The sequence below is a fragment of the Tetranychus urticae genome, chromosome 1 (assembly GCF_039701765.1).
Source record: "Tetranychus urticae isolate SD_2017Ah chromosome 1, NJAU_TeUrti_SD_1.0, whole genome shotgun sequence".
NCBI lineage: Eukaryota > Metazoa > Arthropoda > Arachnida > Trombidiformes > Tetranychidae > Tetranychus > Tetranychus urticae.
In genome coordinates this window covers 8,230,362-8,245,457 of record NC_142958.1, presented here as the reverse complement: position 1 = coordinate 8,245,457, position 15,096 = coordinate 8,230,362, and the positions used below count along the sequence as shown (strand labels likewise).

The 15,096-nt window shown below is 32.3% G+C and overlaps 1 protein-coding gene and 1 long non-coding RNA gene across 2 annotated transcripts; both read left to right on the top strand.

The window, feature by feature from the left end:
• The first annotated feature begins 5,373 nt into the window (after positions 1-5,373).
• LOC107365440 (uncharacterized) lies at positions 5,374-7,576 on the top strand. The gene is made up of 3 exons (XR_016198152.1): positions 5,374-6,081; positions 6,323-7,089; positions 7,162-7,576. It is a non-coding gene; the product is annotated as an uncharacterized LOC107365440 (long non-coding RNA).
• Positions 7,577-9,381: 1,805 nt separating this feature from the next.
• LOC107365394 (uncharacterized) lies at positions 9,382-12,566 on the top strand. The gene is made up of 5 exons (XM_089270386.1): positions 9,382-10,535; positions 10,598-10,701; positions 10,781-10,871; positions 11,233-11,999; positions 12,078-12,566. Exons 1-5 carry the CDS (start codon positions 10,500-10,502, stop codon positions 12,337-12,339), a joined length of 1,260 nt encoding a protein of 419 aa, XP_089126512.1. The 5' UTR covers positions 9,382-10,499; the 3' UTR covers positions 12,340-12,566.
• The last annotated feature ends 2,530 nt before the right edge of the window (positions 12,567-15,096 follow it).

Genomic DNA, 15,096 nt, shown 5'->3' with positions numbered 1-15,096 from the left:
CTTTGAATAAGTAAAGGTACTCTTAAAAAGCAAGGAATAGAGTTTAGATAAAAGATAAAGCAAGATAAAATAAAAATATAAATTCTTTTCTCTTTCTTTTCTACGTTACAAAGGTAACAAAGCCCTTTGGTAAGGTCATTTGCTTACCCACAAGGTTTGCTTGCTCCAGAAACTAGTGCGAGCAAAGAAACTGACATTTCAGTCAGTTGTGTTTATACAATGAACTTTGTTTATTTACCTTTGATTTCATTCTGAATAATTTATTTTTATTCATTTTCATCATATGTGCTGTATATTTTCTTCAATTTTATTCATTATTCATTCTTGTGTATAATTTTTCTATATTTTAAACACCATAAGTTTATCTTGTGTTCATCTTTTGTTACAGTGTTCCAGGTTTTTGGACGCATTGTTTTCTTTATTTGCTATCTATATAGTTGTACCAATATCTGGTTTTCATCATAAATCGGTAAGTAAATTTGATTTTTATTGAAACATTATACATTATTCATTTACTTTCAGTAGGTTATTTTCCTCAGCCATGAAATCTTGCAAGAAGAGTATATTTGTTGTGAATCTTGAGAGGTACCAAATATCGAAGGTATTAGGTCAAACTCAGGATAATTGTAATTATTGAATAAGTATCAATATCTAGCTTTCATCATAAATCGGTAAGTAAATTTGATTTTAATTGAAATTCATTATATTTATCTTCTTTCCTTTCAGAAGATTATTCTTCCTCAGCCATAAAATCTTCGAAAGAAGAGTATATTTGTTGTGAATCTTGAGAGGTACAAAATATCGAAGGTAACAGGTCAAACTAAGGATGATTGTAATTATTGAATAAGTAGTCGATGTATAAATGATGGTTGAATATAATGCTGTTATTGGTGTAATTATTGATATTTCAACACAAGTACTATGGTCTAATACATATTAACATGATATCTCTTACAATTCAGTTTCCAGCCATCGTGTTGGACCAAAACCGTGTTGACTCCGGTGGTCCGATTTACCTCCCTCCATTTTTATCTTCCCAGTTACTACGTTAGTCATACCTATTGGCTGTCAACCATTGTAACTTGTAAATCTAACTTCTAGAAGGTTATTAATCCTCAGCCATGAAATCTGCGAAAGAAGAGTATATTTGTTGTGAATCTTGAGAGGTACCAAATATAGAAGGTATCAGGTCAAACTCAGGATAATTGTAATTATTGAATAAGTAATGGCGGCGGCAGCCCAGAACGAGAGAGACAATGCGCATTGGAAGAGTAGAGGTAGTAAAATATTTCGTGAAAAGGCATCATAAGTAACCAAAGGAAATACGTATATCCAGTGTTAAAGTTTTATACACGGTGACTTCACTAACAAGCTCAACCTCAATACTGAAACTTCGTGCATATACAGGTTGAGAAGCCATAACCGAGAGACTTTTTTCGAGGTAACGGCCGAACGGTACATGCAGTAGTTCTCATATTTGTTGAGCATTAGGGATCAAAGGCAAATTTTTAAGCTACTTTCTAAAAATACGAAAATGCAATCTGCTATGCAATTCGTTACATAAAAATGTTGGAAGAGAAATGGTTTTCTTACGCTGGACACAATAATGCCATCTATGGTTATTATTCCATGCAAGATGATGCTTCACCTCACCGAAAAATTTTGCTGTCCACTACTACAAAGGGCATATTCATCTTGTGTAATCGTATATGGCTATTCAGATAGAATGGCGTGTGGAATGGATTGACCCTATTACAGCCCTAATTTGACACACTGTGATTACTTTGTTTTCCTATATTCGCAAGATTAGGTGTACCAAAATTCACCAACAACGATTGAGCAGCTTACTGAAACAGTAACAAGGGAAAATACAATGTAAGAGTAATTACATATGGCTACTCAGATCATGTTGTAACTGGACTTATATGGCCGCCTTATACCCCTGACTTAACGTCTGTGACTATCCTCTTTGAGGTTATATCAAAGACGAAGTTTATTCAAATCAAATAGAGAGTTTATTCAAGTAATATATACAATGTTCATTCGCCTCCACACAACTTTTTTTGAATAACTTCAGAATCACACGTCAATTTGAAAAATTTCAACAGAGGGCAGCATAATAGCAACAAAGAATTTGAAAAAAGTCATTGGAAAAAAATTTCCGTTCCTTAAATGTCCTTTATGGCATAAAAAATGTGCCAGAAAGGACATTTTATTACTACTGAACAAAAGTATTTCAACTTTAATTGTACCCTTCCTTACGCTGCAAAAATTCAAATGATAAATAAATATTGAAATGCAATTTTATTTTATTCATGAATATTAATACAATACATTTAGAATGCATTTTCAATGGTGTAGTAATAAAAATGCGTCTTTGACGCCACTTTTTCAAAAGATGGAGATTTGTCTTGCAAGCCACTTTTTTGATGAAAATAAGCTTAAAAAATTGCGAGAAGCTTAATGATTGTGAATTAAGGTTTATATTAATTTTAAATATAAGTGGTTTGGTGTAATGGGTAAAAAGAATAAGGGGAAAGCAAGGTGTAAACTTGAGTTAAACAAAGATAAATCTACTCATTTTCAAAGAGTTTTGAAACATTTTCTTCGAGTTTATCATTTTCCTCTTTTATGAGCGTTTGGATTGCTTTATTGCGGCGATCATTTTCCAGGTATAGCTCCTCATTTTCCATGGTGATTTGTCTGTTTTTGCAGCAAAATTTTTCAAATTTAGAAAAGAACTCTGCAGAATCAACTGCAGATTTCATGAAGAAGATTGTGAAAGTGGAAATATTCTTTCTCAATCCTCCCATGCCTAAAACTGAACTTATTTCCTACAGCTTAATATAGAGATACCTGGGCTTGCGCACAAGATAAGGAGAAAGAAGAAAAGAGGCAACACTGAGAATTACGAATTTTTGAAAGACAAACAACAATTAAACTTACCTTGGAGCAGAAGTTTTTGATTCTGCTACTTTTGGCATGATGATGAATAAAACAATGTCAATATAATGCACTAAATAAGTTTTTACAGTTAACAGATAACTTGTTTCATGGTTTAGTTTAGAATGACTGATTGAGCTGGAAGATCAATATAGAGCTACTGATTCTTTAAAATGAGCAGAAAATTACCTGTATCTGTTTCTCGGAATTCTATTGCAGTGATTTTTATAAATTTAAAGTTAAGTTTAGAGTTAAATGCAAGCATGAGTGTTTGTTGCAACCATTTTGCAAACAGAAATTTTGAAACCTAAAAGAGAAAAACTTCATGCATGATTGAAGATAAAGATTCAAAATGAAAGAGATATGTTTTGCTGGTTAAGATAATTGAACACAAAACAGAGTAACTCATTTTGACCATTACACCAAAGATACACAAAAGTTATCATATTTAACACAAGATAACGCATTTTTAGCAGCTAACCATTAAGTAAACCTAAAAGAGTAAAACTTCCTGCATGATTGAAGATAAGGATTCAAAATGCAAAGAGATGAGTTTTGCAGGTGAAAAATGATTATTACTAATACTAGAAAACTTGTTTTGACTATCTTATCAAAGTTACTTTTTTCTCAGAAGTATAAATTCATTATGCGGAATCAGGTGAAGTGTAGAGCAAAAAGTTATTGCTTATTTCTTTGCTCAATATGTGACTTGGGAGTTTTGAGTAAAAAGTGAAATTGTGTATAAAAAAGGTGTAAAATCTGTTGAAGTTCATCTTACTTTGCAGTACTCTTTTGAAAAAGCAGTTCTTTACTTGGAACTCTAGATTAGAAGTAGTCACCTTCCAGCTTATCATTTATTTGAAATCATCTAACTCAAAAAAGATTTACAATGGATGATTCAGAGGTAAAGTTTGTTTCGCTTAACCATTTTTTAACTTTTTTCATTTTGTATTTGCATCAAGTGAATTTAGTTAGTAATAGAATGCTTTTACAACAGTTATGATTATATGAATGAACTTCATCTCCATTGTTATTTAAATGTCGCGAACTACTCAAACCAATTAGCTCTTTGGATTTTTTAATTTTCCACTTGATATTATGAATTCATCAATTCATCATCATTCATAATTTAGCAATTAATGGTTTCCAGTATATAAGTGATGGTGATTATATTGAATGTACTTATTGTGGATTCATAATTACCAATCTCAACAATGAATACAATCCATTTCATGTTCACAATATAAGAAATCCATCATGTCCTTTTCTACTTTTCAACTCCTCATCATCATCATCTTCAATATCATCATCGAATCAATCAAATAGATCTACCCCGGATTCACCAATTGTACCATCATTTTCTCAGGCATCGCAAAATTGAGACAGAGAGCTTGTAGGTTTCATACGAGATTGGGAAAACACAATATCTACTATTGAAAACTTTAATATTCCTACACTACTTGATAATGTGAGAGACACTGAAAGTCGAATCGATTTCATGCGCAGGATTCCAAATTACCAGAATAGAATCATTCCAAGGAGGTATAGACGAGTTTATACAACACTTGTACCTGAATTTACTTCCTTTGAGTCTCGCCTCAACACATTTCCAAGATGACCTGAACTGAATAACCAATCCCCTAGTAAACTTGCTGAATTTGTTTATCAAGGTATACTTTCTTTTATTCTAATCATTTTCATGATATAAATTTTAATATTACTTAATTTACATCAATACGGTAGAGATGATATTGTTGTTTGTTACCATTGTGGGTTAACAGCATTTAATTGGACTTGTGCTGATGATCCATAGATAGAACATGCCAATGCTTCACCATTATATGGGTTTATTTATACCATGTATGCCACACAGACGGCTATTGGTATTATGCGAGGAAAAATTTACATTCAATAAAGATTAACTCTCTATCTTCAACCAAGACCTTTGATTCAACCACCACATCCCAGTGAAGAAATGAATGCAAGGTTTGTTTGGAACTGGAAGTTGGTACGTGTTTTCACCATTTGATCGTGCTGTTGCATGTTTTACTTGTGCTGTCAATGTTAGTAGATGTCCTTTATGTAAAGCAAGTATCGAAAGGATTGTACGCATTCAATTTGTAAACTGATTTCATTTTCATGTCTAATAATAAAATTTGCAGATGTTTTCATCAAGCTAATTTCAAATTATTCTCCAGAATATTTTCTACAGCAAACATTTTACAAACAATTATCATTGTTAACAAAATTAACAGACAAATTATTATGAGATAAAAACTTTTTCTTTCACTTTCCATTTGCTATTAATTTCAAATCTTCGATTTTGAATCTAAAATCGAATGAAGAATAAATCAATCTTTCTCACTTTTTTCTTTTCAATCACTGCACTGACTTTACATACTGACTTCACTTTTATATTTACTCAAAAATGCCTTCAAAGACTGATACATTTTCAATCGAAATCTGGCTTGAAAGCAAGTTTGCACTCTCTAGGTAAAGTGGCGTCAAAGACGCATTTTTATTACTACTAATGGTTGAATGATTAAATATTACATTGGAAATGAATACTTTTTTCAAATTGCAAAAAAAGCCTGTTGACGCATCAAATTGATATTTTACTTCTCAATTTATAGAAAGTCTTGAGGGCTTTTATTTTGAAAATTTTTATATTGCAATACTTGAAATGCAAAAAAGTTAATTTAACAGTTGGTGCTTTTTCGGTAAGAAATCAAACTCTCTAATTGAATTTCCCGTTTAACAATTCACTCTGTTTGATATTGTTATTGAAGGTACCATTTGCTGAAGGATTTCTTGAAAAAGAAGATCAAATTGTTCCTATTATAACTTGAAGTCTCTTAAAAGGCTGGCCAACATTCTTACTGATTATGGCCCTTTCAAGTAAGAAACTTCATCTCTAATTCAGTTACTCCAATTTAGTTGTCGATGATTTGGTCATTTGTGTTATTTAGTATGGAATTTATCGCCACTTGCAATTCAAGTTACGACTAACAAGTTGCAAGTTAGTCATAGATCAATTGTGATTTTTGTTATGCAGTTTGCAGTTCATTCTACCTGAGGAAGGACAATTGGGCAACAGAAACTGGTTATCATGGAGTTTTGGGTCTAATACAAAAAGGGGTAAGTAGAAGTTTTAAAAGGCTGTTTGAAGCTCTTGGCTAGTTTTTGGTTATTTGATTCTCCTACGTAAATTACATGGAGCAAGTTCCTTCAATTTTCAACAATTTAAATCAATGGATTTAAAAGAGCAAAATTTTCAAAATTAGCATTTATTTGTTCATTTGCAGCCGTGCTAGCGATTTCTGTGAATTTTACTGTTGAATTTAAATTGAATGTGTCTTTTTATTTTCGTAAATAACAGAAGGCTGATATGTGCTTCTTGCCATTACCGTTGGATACCCAGAAGGCTCCTGGTTATTTCACTTCAGTTATATCTGAGCAAAACTATTATATCAGCACATTACGAAATTTAGATGATAATACTTCAACAGTTGTTTCCAGTCTAACATCGGTCACTGTGATTCCTTTCTTATTGGCTATTCTAGCCACATTAATATTGGAATTGATTGCAGTTGAACATTTCAAAATTGATGCATTGCTCACGGCCATCTACTGATCATTTGGTGCATCATTTCGCCAGCATTTTACTCGTCGTTCAACAAGTCTTTGCTTGATTCAAATGCTAATCTCAATGTTTCCTTTATTCATTTTCAATGCTTCATTCAACACTCAAACAATCGTCGGAAACAGAGACTACAAGATTGATACATTGAAAGATGTCATCAGTCAGGGTAAAACTCCGTTTTTCATTGAAGGCCTTTCGCTGTATGACTTTTTCAAAGCTGAAGTTAACAAAGATTATGCTGCTATTTATGAGCGCAGTGTCGCTGCAGTACTAGAGGAACCCTTTCCTCTGGGACCTATTCCTGTGTTTGAAAGAAGGGACAAGATGGTAACCTTCGTCTCTGGTATTGGTAAAAAGCTAACTCCATTAGTATCTTCAGTATCTGGTACAATAAAAACTAACCAAGAGCAGTATTTCTCGGCGAAACCATTTCATAGATCATTGCAATCTATGCTCTACAGTTATAATGTTTCCAAATCCTTCAGAACCAAGATTAACACTCTGTGGGTTAATTAACTCATTGTTATCAAATCATTTCATATTTAATCTAACTTTGTCTTTCTTATACTTTGCAGGACACGGCGGATAATCCAAAGCGGGATTGCTACAAAAATAGAAGGAGATATTTACGTTGACTTCATTCTTTCCTTTTATCCTGCAACCTTATACGACTTTCACAAATCTGAAGTTCGTCGAAAAGTGATTGATCTAAGTTGGAAATCACTAAATTACAGTAACTTCTATCAAATATTTCACATATATCTCTTAATATTGTTTCTGATAATAGTTTTTCAATTTTTTGAATTATCTATTGCTTTGCTAATCACTCTATTTCAGCAATAAAATAAAGTTCTGAAGACTTACAATTGTTCCAGCCGTACAAATGAAAAATACAAAGAAAATATTACAGTAATTATTTGACCGTCTTCTTCAGCAAATCCTCGAGTAAATTGCACCTTCAATATCAATTATTATGTTATTAAAGTTCAATCAGTTTCATTACTCACCGCAAAAAGCACCAAATAAATTGGATTTTTGGATTTTATTGAATTTTATTTTATTTTAATAAATGCAATTCTCACAATTGGAAAAGAAAAGAAAACTAAGAATCGATTGAGTGTGAAAAATGAAATTAGGGTCGTTTTACCTGCAAATAAAATGTTATCCCATTAATAGAACAGATCTCTAAGAAATCTGCAAAAAAGTGTTTAATCTCATTATTCACTAGACAATTTAAAATATTTTTTATTGATATTAATAAAGGAGGATGTCAAAAGTTGCCTATTTTCAGAACACTTCGTGCCGTATTTTTTCTTATGTATTTTTTTATGCTGATTTTAAAAATCTAAATCATTTTTTGATCCGAGGTACCATTCGTAAGATATTCACGAAAAAAACAAAGAAAATTCATGGTAGAGAAATAATGAAACTTGATGAGAAAAGGCAGAATTTCATGATCAAAAATTGTTTATATACTGAAAAAGCAATGCTGCTTCTATATATGAACTTATTTTTAATCTAGAAGTACGCAAAACTAGTCAATTATTTGAAAAACTGTATTAGGTGTAGTTTGGACTTTTTTAGTTGATCTTGTAGATCGCGGCGCACGATGAAAATTCATCAGGGTATATAATAAGCAATGCTGATTTCATATCCGAAATCAGTTTGAATCTAAAATGGGGCAAAACTAGTCATTTATTGGAAAAACTGTATTAGGTGTATTTTGGACTTTTTTCAATTGATCTTGTAGATCGCGGCGCACAATGAAACTTCATCAGGGTATATAATAAGCAATGCTGATTTCATATCCGAAATCAGTTCGAATCTAAAATGGGGCAAAACTAGTCATTTATTGGAAAAACTGTATTAGGTGTAGTTTGGACTTTTTTAGTTGATCTTGTAGATCGCGGCGCACGATGAAAATTCATCAGGGTATAAAATAAGCAATGCTGATTTCATATCCGAAATCAGTTTGAATCTAAAATGGGGCAAAACTAGTCATTTATCGGAAAAACTGTATTAGGTGTATGATTGGCTTATTTTGCGCCCTCTAAGGTTTAAACTGATTTCAGGTATGAAATCAGCATTGCTTATTATATACCCTGATGAAGTTTCATTGTGCGCCGCGATCTACAAGATCAATTGAAAAAAGTCCAAAATACACCTAATACAGTTTTTCCAATAAATGACTAGTTTTGCCCCATTTTAGATTCAAACTGATTTCAGATATGAAATCAGCATTGCTTATTTTATACCCTGATGAATTTTCATCGTGCGCCGCGATCTACAAGATCAACTAAAAAAGTCCAAACTACACCTAATACAGTTTTTCAAATAATTGACTAGTTTTGCGTACTTCTAGATTAAAAATAAGTTCATATATAGAAGCAGCATTGCTTTTTCAGTATATAAACAATTTTTGATCATGAAATTCTGCCTTTTCTCATCAAGTTTCATTATTTCTCTACCATGAATTTTCTTTGTTTTTTTCGTGAATATCTTACGAATGGTACCTCGGATCAAAAAATGATTTAGATTTTTAAAATCAGCATAAAAAAATACATTAGATTATGTTATAAAAAATTGATTTGAGTTCAGGCAATTTTCCCTATTGAATTTGACATCCTCCTTTCATTTTAATATTCACCGGTCATCTTGAACTTTTGACTCGATTATAAGGATACAATTTTAGAAAAAGAGAGTTCTTTTACTTTGAATTAATTTCATTCATTATTTTTTGAAAATTTTATTCGAAATGCAAAAAGTCAATTTAACTGTTGGTGCTTTGCAAATCAGTGCCAAAATATCTGATTAGTTAAATGAAGATTGTCAGCGGACTTTGGAGTATCTTCAAGATAAAATCAATTGGAATTTGATATTGATGTAAGCAAACCAACAATATGTACATCAGTGGGATTCATTTTTCTTTCAAAAGGATAACTCCAGTTCCAGAAAGACGGAATACTCTAGAAACAATTGCTAATCGTTACAATTATGCAATCAAGTTTATGCAAATCGATGTAGACAGGGAGAAAATGTTTTTTATTGATGAGACGCGCATCCAAGTTCATGCTCGAAAAGGATACAGATATAGTCCAGTTGGTCAACCGGCGTATCTTACCATTAAAGCTGTCAGAGGTAAATCTTAGTCGATTTGTGCATCAATGAATCACCAATCACTCTTTTATTACGAGGTGAAGGAAACTGCACATAATTCATCAAGTTTTGTCGACTATTTACGTGATTTCATTCAACATCTCAGCAATTATTCAATTCAAGGTGCTCATCTAATTATGGACATTGTAACTTTTCATCATACCGAAAATGTGCAACAATTAGTCGAAAATGCTGGACATAATCTTGTTTTTACCCCCATATTCACCTTTATATCCATGCTGTTAGTGAGTGTGAAACTCGGCTCAGTGTAGCAATTTTCACTCGACTGGGTTCAATATATTAAAGGTACGGCATCTGTCAGAAACTGAAATTCCTAGTTTTCGTTGTTTCAACGCTGAATTGGAAACATTTCATTTGGAAAGCAAATAGTCAATTTAACTGATAATGCATTTTCGGTTACGGTTTCCATGAGATGCAGTTGTGATATAAATCATAATGAGTGAAAATAATCAATATTAAAATGCAATTTAATTTTATTGCTACGAAAAATACATTTTCAATGGTCTAGTGATTAAATAATTACATTGAAAATGAATAAATTCTGAAAATTGCCTTGAAATACACAAATTTATGTCACAATTTGGAATATAATACTTTAAAATGTAACAATTTACAAAACAGTAACTTTATTTTGTAGGTTATTCAAAATTTGAAAATAAAATTGTGATCAAGACTCGGAGTTTTTATTAATATTTTGTCTTCTAATCAAATTAATAATCTGAGAGTTACATTCGAAATGCAAAAAGTCAATTTAACTGTTGGTGCTTTTTCGGTAAGCAATGAATCTCTCTGATTGAATTCCCATTTAATATTAAATGCTGTTTGATGTTGAAGGTGCCATTTGCTGAAGGATTCATTGAAGAAGACGATCAAATGGTTCCTAAATTGAAGTCTCTCAAACGATTTGCAGCCATTCTCTCGGATTACGGTCCTTTCAAGTAAGAAAATTTTATAATACTATAACTCTACTTTCAATTTATAAATGATTGTCAATCAATTGTGATTTGTGTTTTTTAGTCTGAAATTTATTCTACCCGAGGAAGGACAATTGGGAGTGCTAACAGCAACTGGTTATCATGATGGCGTTTCGGGTCTAATGCAAGAAGGTGTAAGTACATTCATTGTGACAATCAATGGAAAAATTAGATCAGAAAAAATGATACGATTTTACTGGCATCATAAACCCACCACAGTAAACTTTCTTAAATTATCACGTCGTGGGATTAGCCCTTTGACTATTCCTAATAGCCCACCAAACATTTTATCATAAATAATCATGTGATGTCTGATTAATATTGGTTCAATACTATCTTCCAATGCATTGATAATACATCAATGTTAATCAAATGGTTAAAAAGTGGAGCAAAATCCTCATACTTTTCTGCTTTATGTTATGTGTACCTATTTGGATATTTGGTATTTTCAATGTAAATTGACTTTATCCTTTTATTTATTGTCGTAAATAACAGAAGGCTGATTTGTGCTTCTTGCCATTACCGTTGGATACCCAAAAGGCTCCTGGTTATTTCACTCCAGTCATATCAGAAATGGACTATTACATCCTAACGCGTCGTAATTTGAATGACCTTACATCTGCTCTTATTTCAAGCTTGACTTCAGTCGAAGCGATTCCATTATTATTGGCTGTTCTGGTCATATTAATATTGGAAATAATTGCTGTTAAACACTTTAAAATCGACGCATTGCTTACAGCAACCTTCCGTTCATTCGGTATCTCCTTTTTCCAGCATTCATCTAACCATTCATCATGGTTTTGCTTGATTCAAATACTCATCCTAATGTTTCCTGTATTCATCTTCAATTCTGCATTCAGCACTCAAACGATTGTAGGAACTTCGGATTACAAAGTTGATACATTGCAAGATGTTATTGAACAGGGAAAGATACCATGTTTCTTTGAAGGCATTTCACTGTATGACTTCTTCAAAGGCAAAGTCAATAAAGATTATGCTGAGATCTATGAACGGGCCATTGCCAAAGGACATGGTGAACCAATGCCATTAGGACCCATTGCCGATAAAGGTAGACTAGACAAAATGGTTACTTTCGTTTCTGGCATTGGAAGGAAACTGACTCCATTGTCTGCTGCTGAATCTAATTTAATTGTACCCAATCAAGTACAATATTTCTCAGAAAAGCCTTTTCATAGATCATTACAAGCTATGCTTTTTAACCATAATACTTCCGAATCCCTCAAAAAAAGGTTTGATACGCTGTGAGTGAATCAACTTATTGTAAATCGTTATGGATTCAATCTCTAACACTTGCATTTACCTTTTCTTAATTCTTACAGATCTCGTCGGATGATACAAAGTGGGAGATCTAAGAAACTAGAAGGCGATACTTACGTTGACTTCATTCTTTCCTTTTATCCTGCAACCTTATATGACTTTCACAAGTCTCAAGCTCCGCAGAAAGGTGATGATCTCAATTGGCAACCTGTAAATTACAGAGGATTCTATCAGATATTTCGTTTATTCATCTTCATGTTGATTCTTTCCATCGTTGCTCTATTTATTGAGTTGATCGTTGCTTTCCTCGCTCGGTCAAAGTGATAAACAAATTGAAAGGGGAAAAGTAGAACACTCATCTGTTTACTGAAGCTGTGTTTGGTTCCTTCAACTGCTATTCCCTAACGCTATTTTAAAACTGAAGATTTACTCAGTTCCATTTATTTTCAAAAAGATCAATGAATAGAGCAATTCCATGAGAAATTCCGAAGAGGATATTATCATCAATATTTATTTCAAAAAATTCATTTTATTTTCGATAATTTTTGTCTTTTTGCCAATTTGAATTGAAATAAAATAAAATAAAATACAAATAGTTTTTCATTAATCGAGAAAAGTTTCCAGTGAACGATAAAACATTATAACATAAGATATTATATCTTTACAAGTTGGGTTCACATTTATGTATTATATAGATGCTAACCTGTGGTGAAAAAGTTTGAGAATTTTTTCTTGGTTTTTTTTCTTATATCTCGTAAGATAATGTTTTTTTTCATTCTGGATTTCTCAGATATCAAAGCTACACTATTCAACTATAAAATGTGCAATTTCCAGAAAGATTCAACCATTATCTTACGAAAAATAAGAAAAAAACCAAAAATTCTCAAACTTTTTCCCCACAGGTTATATCATTTATCATCGAACAAAAAGTTGGTTGTTATGTGTTACTTACTGATCGCGAATTCTCTTAAATGTGAACCTTTCACGATGTATTCAATCCATATTTAAAAGAGTCAAATTTTTATGTAAAAAACGATGAGTCAATGAGAAAAACTAAATAGTAAATAAATTCTGGTTCTACAGCTGAACAAAAGGAAATCTGAAACTCAATTGAAAACTTTGTAAGTGATTTTATCAAAAACCGACAAATCAGCATACAATTCCATTAGCCAGTTTAGCTAAACTTCCGTATCCAGCCAGTGAATTTTTTCATCAAACTTTGTGTACTTATAAAACAACATACTCATTCGACAAGCTGAGTTCGAATACAGTCACCCTTATGAAACTGCACCCTCGTGAAATAGCTTATTTACACTATTGGTCGGGCAGCGTATTTCATGATTTTCAATCAAAATAGAGTATCGGTTCGTAACAATTTTTCTGTTGAATTGCAACATCTACTTAGTTAATTATCTTTACTAAGGTATAAATAAACCGAGAAACAGACTTATTCAGCATTCAATACGTTTCAAGTAATCAACCATCAATACGTTTCTTGCTTTGCTTTGAAAATACGATTCGTTGCACAAGTTTCTTTTTTGTAGATGACAAAATCGTTCATATTGATACACCAAGAAAAATAAAGTAATCACGAAAAGAAATCAAAACAAACTTAAAGGTTTAATTAAGAGATGTCCAAGTAAACAAGATTACAGTACAAGAAAAGCAGTCAAAGCACAGCTGACCAAAGTTAGGTTACAACTAAAAGAGGAGGCTAAGTGAGTCCTCGTTGAGGGTTACATTACCCTCTACTACAAAAACAAAGAAACTGTCCTCAGTTTCAAACTAAACAGTCTTAGTTATACGTTGCCTTTGTTCGCCAGTTACTCCTTTCATTTTATCTTTTGTTTAAACATGTCTAGCGATACAGGTCGTGCTTGTGACGGGGAAAATCCCATTTCGAAAGTCAGTGCTTGTATGTATGGCCCTGGATCCCGGACTGCAACAAATGTGTATTGTTTGACTGAATGGTCGCCAACATGGGTGAAGAGAAGTGATTTGCACCTCGGTGAAGCTAAAGTTTTGGGTTTACCGAAATTACAACCGTTCAATCGTGCACTATGGAGAAAACACGAAAGTGCTAAAAGCATTAACAATTTCGAGCAAATCGAGTGGAAATTTAGCTGCCGATGGTGCGGTATTGGAACTGAAGTCAAATATTTATAAACACGAAAAAAGGTGTAATTTTATTGGAGCACCTGGACACGTGCATGGAAAGTTTTGTGCGCCGAACTGTCCCACTCCAGCCAAATACACACCCAGGGAGGATGGCAGAAAGCAAAAAAAGGGGCGACCAAAATCCAAGGAATAATTTTTCTTTTACACTTGTAAAACTCTTGAAACTTGTTTGACAATAAATGAATTTTGAATTTAAACTTAGTGTTTTTTTTGTTTTGTTCTTGTTGTCAATAACATGACTATTCAAATGTTTACAAGTGTTTAAAATAAACGAAGAAATAAAAGGTTAAAAGAAAAAGTCAGTAATAATAAGTAAATGCAGTGAAAATTAATATCTGGCACCAGTACCAGATATTATTTACAATGTTTAAAGGAATACTTTGACGCATGCGCAATGACAAAGCTTGAATGTATTGTTTGTTAGAGTGTTTGTCAAGTTAATTGTTAGTTATTTTTAATTGAAATGATGGTTTAAACGTGTAAAAGGTTTATAAATTGAGAAGAAGTTAAATTTGAACTGGGAATTATCAGCGATGAGATTATGTTTTAAATAAACTGAATTTGAATACATCGTTAAATAAATTGGTGAATATGCGTATTGGCGATATTATACTGACCCATTGGTATAAATAAGGTTGACGGTCAGTAATAAATATTGCTAAAGGAACATAAAATAGTTCATTCATTATGAATAATTTTTGTGGTGATTTAGATCTGATTTTCGGAAGCTGCAAGCGTACTAAAGCTGCAACCAAGAATCTCATGAAAGTTAGTGCTGAAGAAAAGCCTGCTTTTACAGCTTTTAATGAATCGACAAAAGTGTGTTATGTTGTGTATGTTTGTTACTACTGATGATTTAAATCCAAAGAATTAAATCAAAAGCCATGTAATTAAGATTAAGAA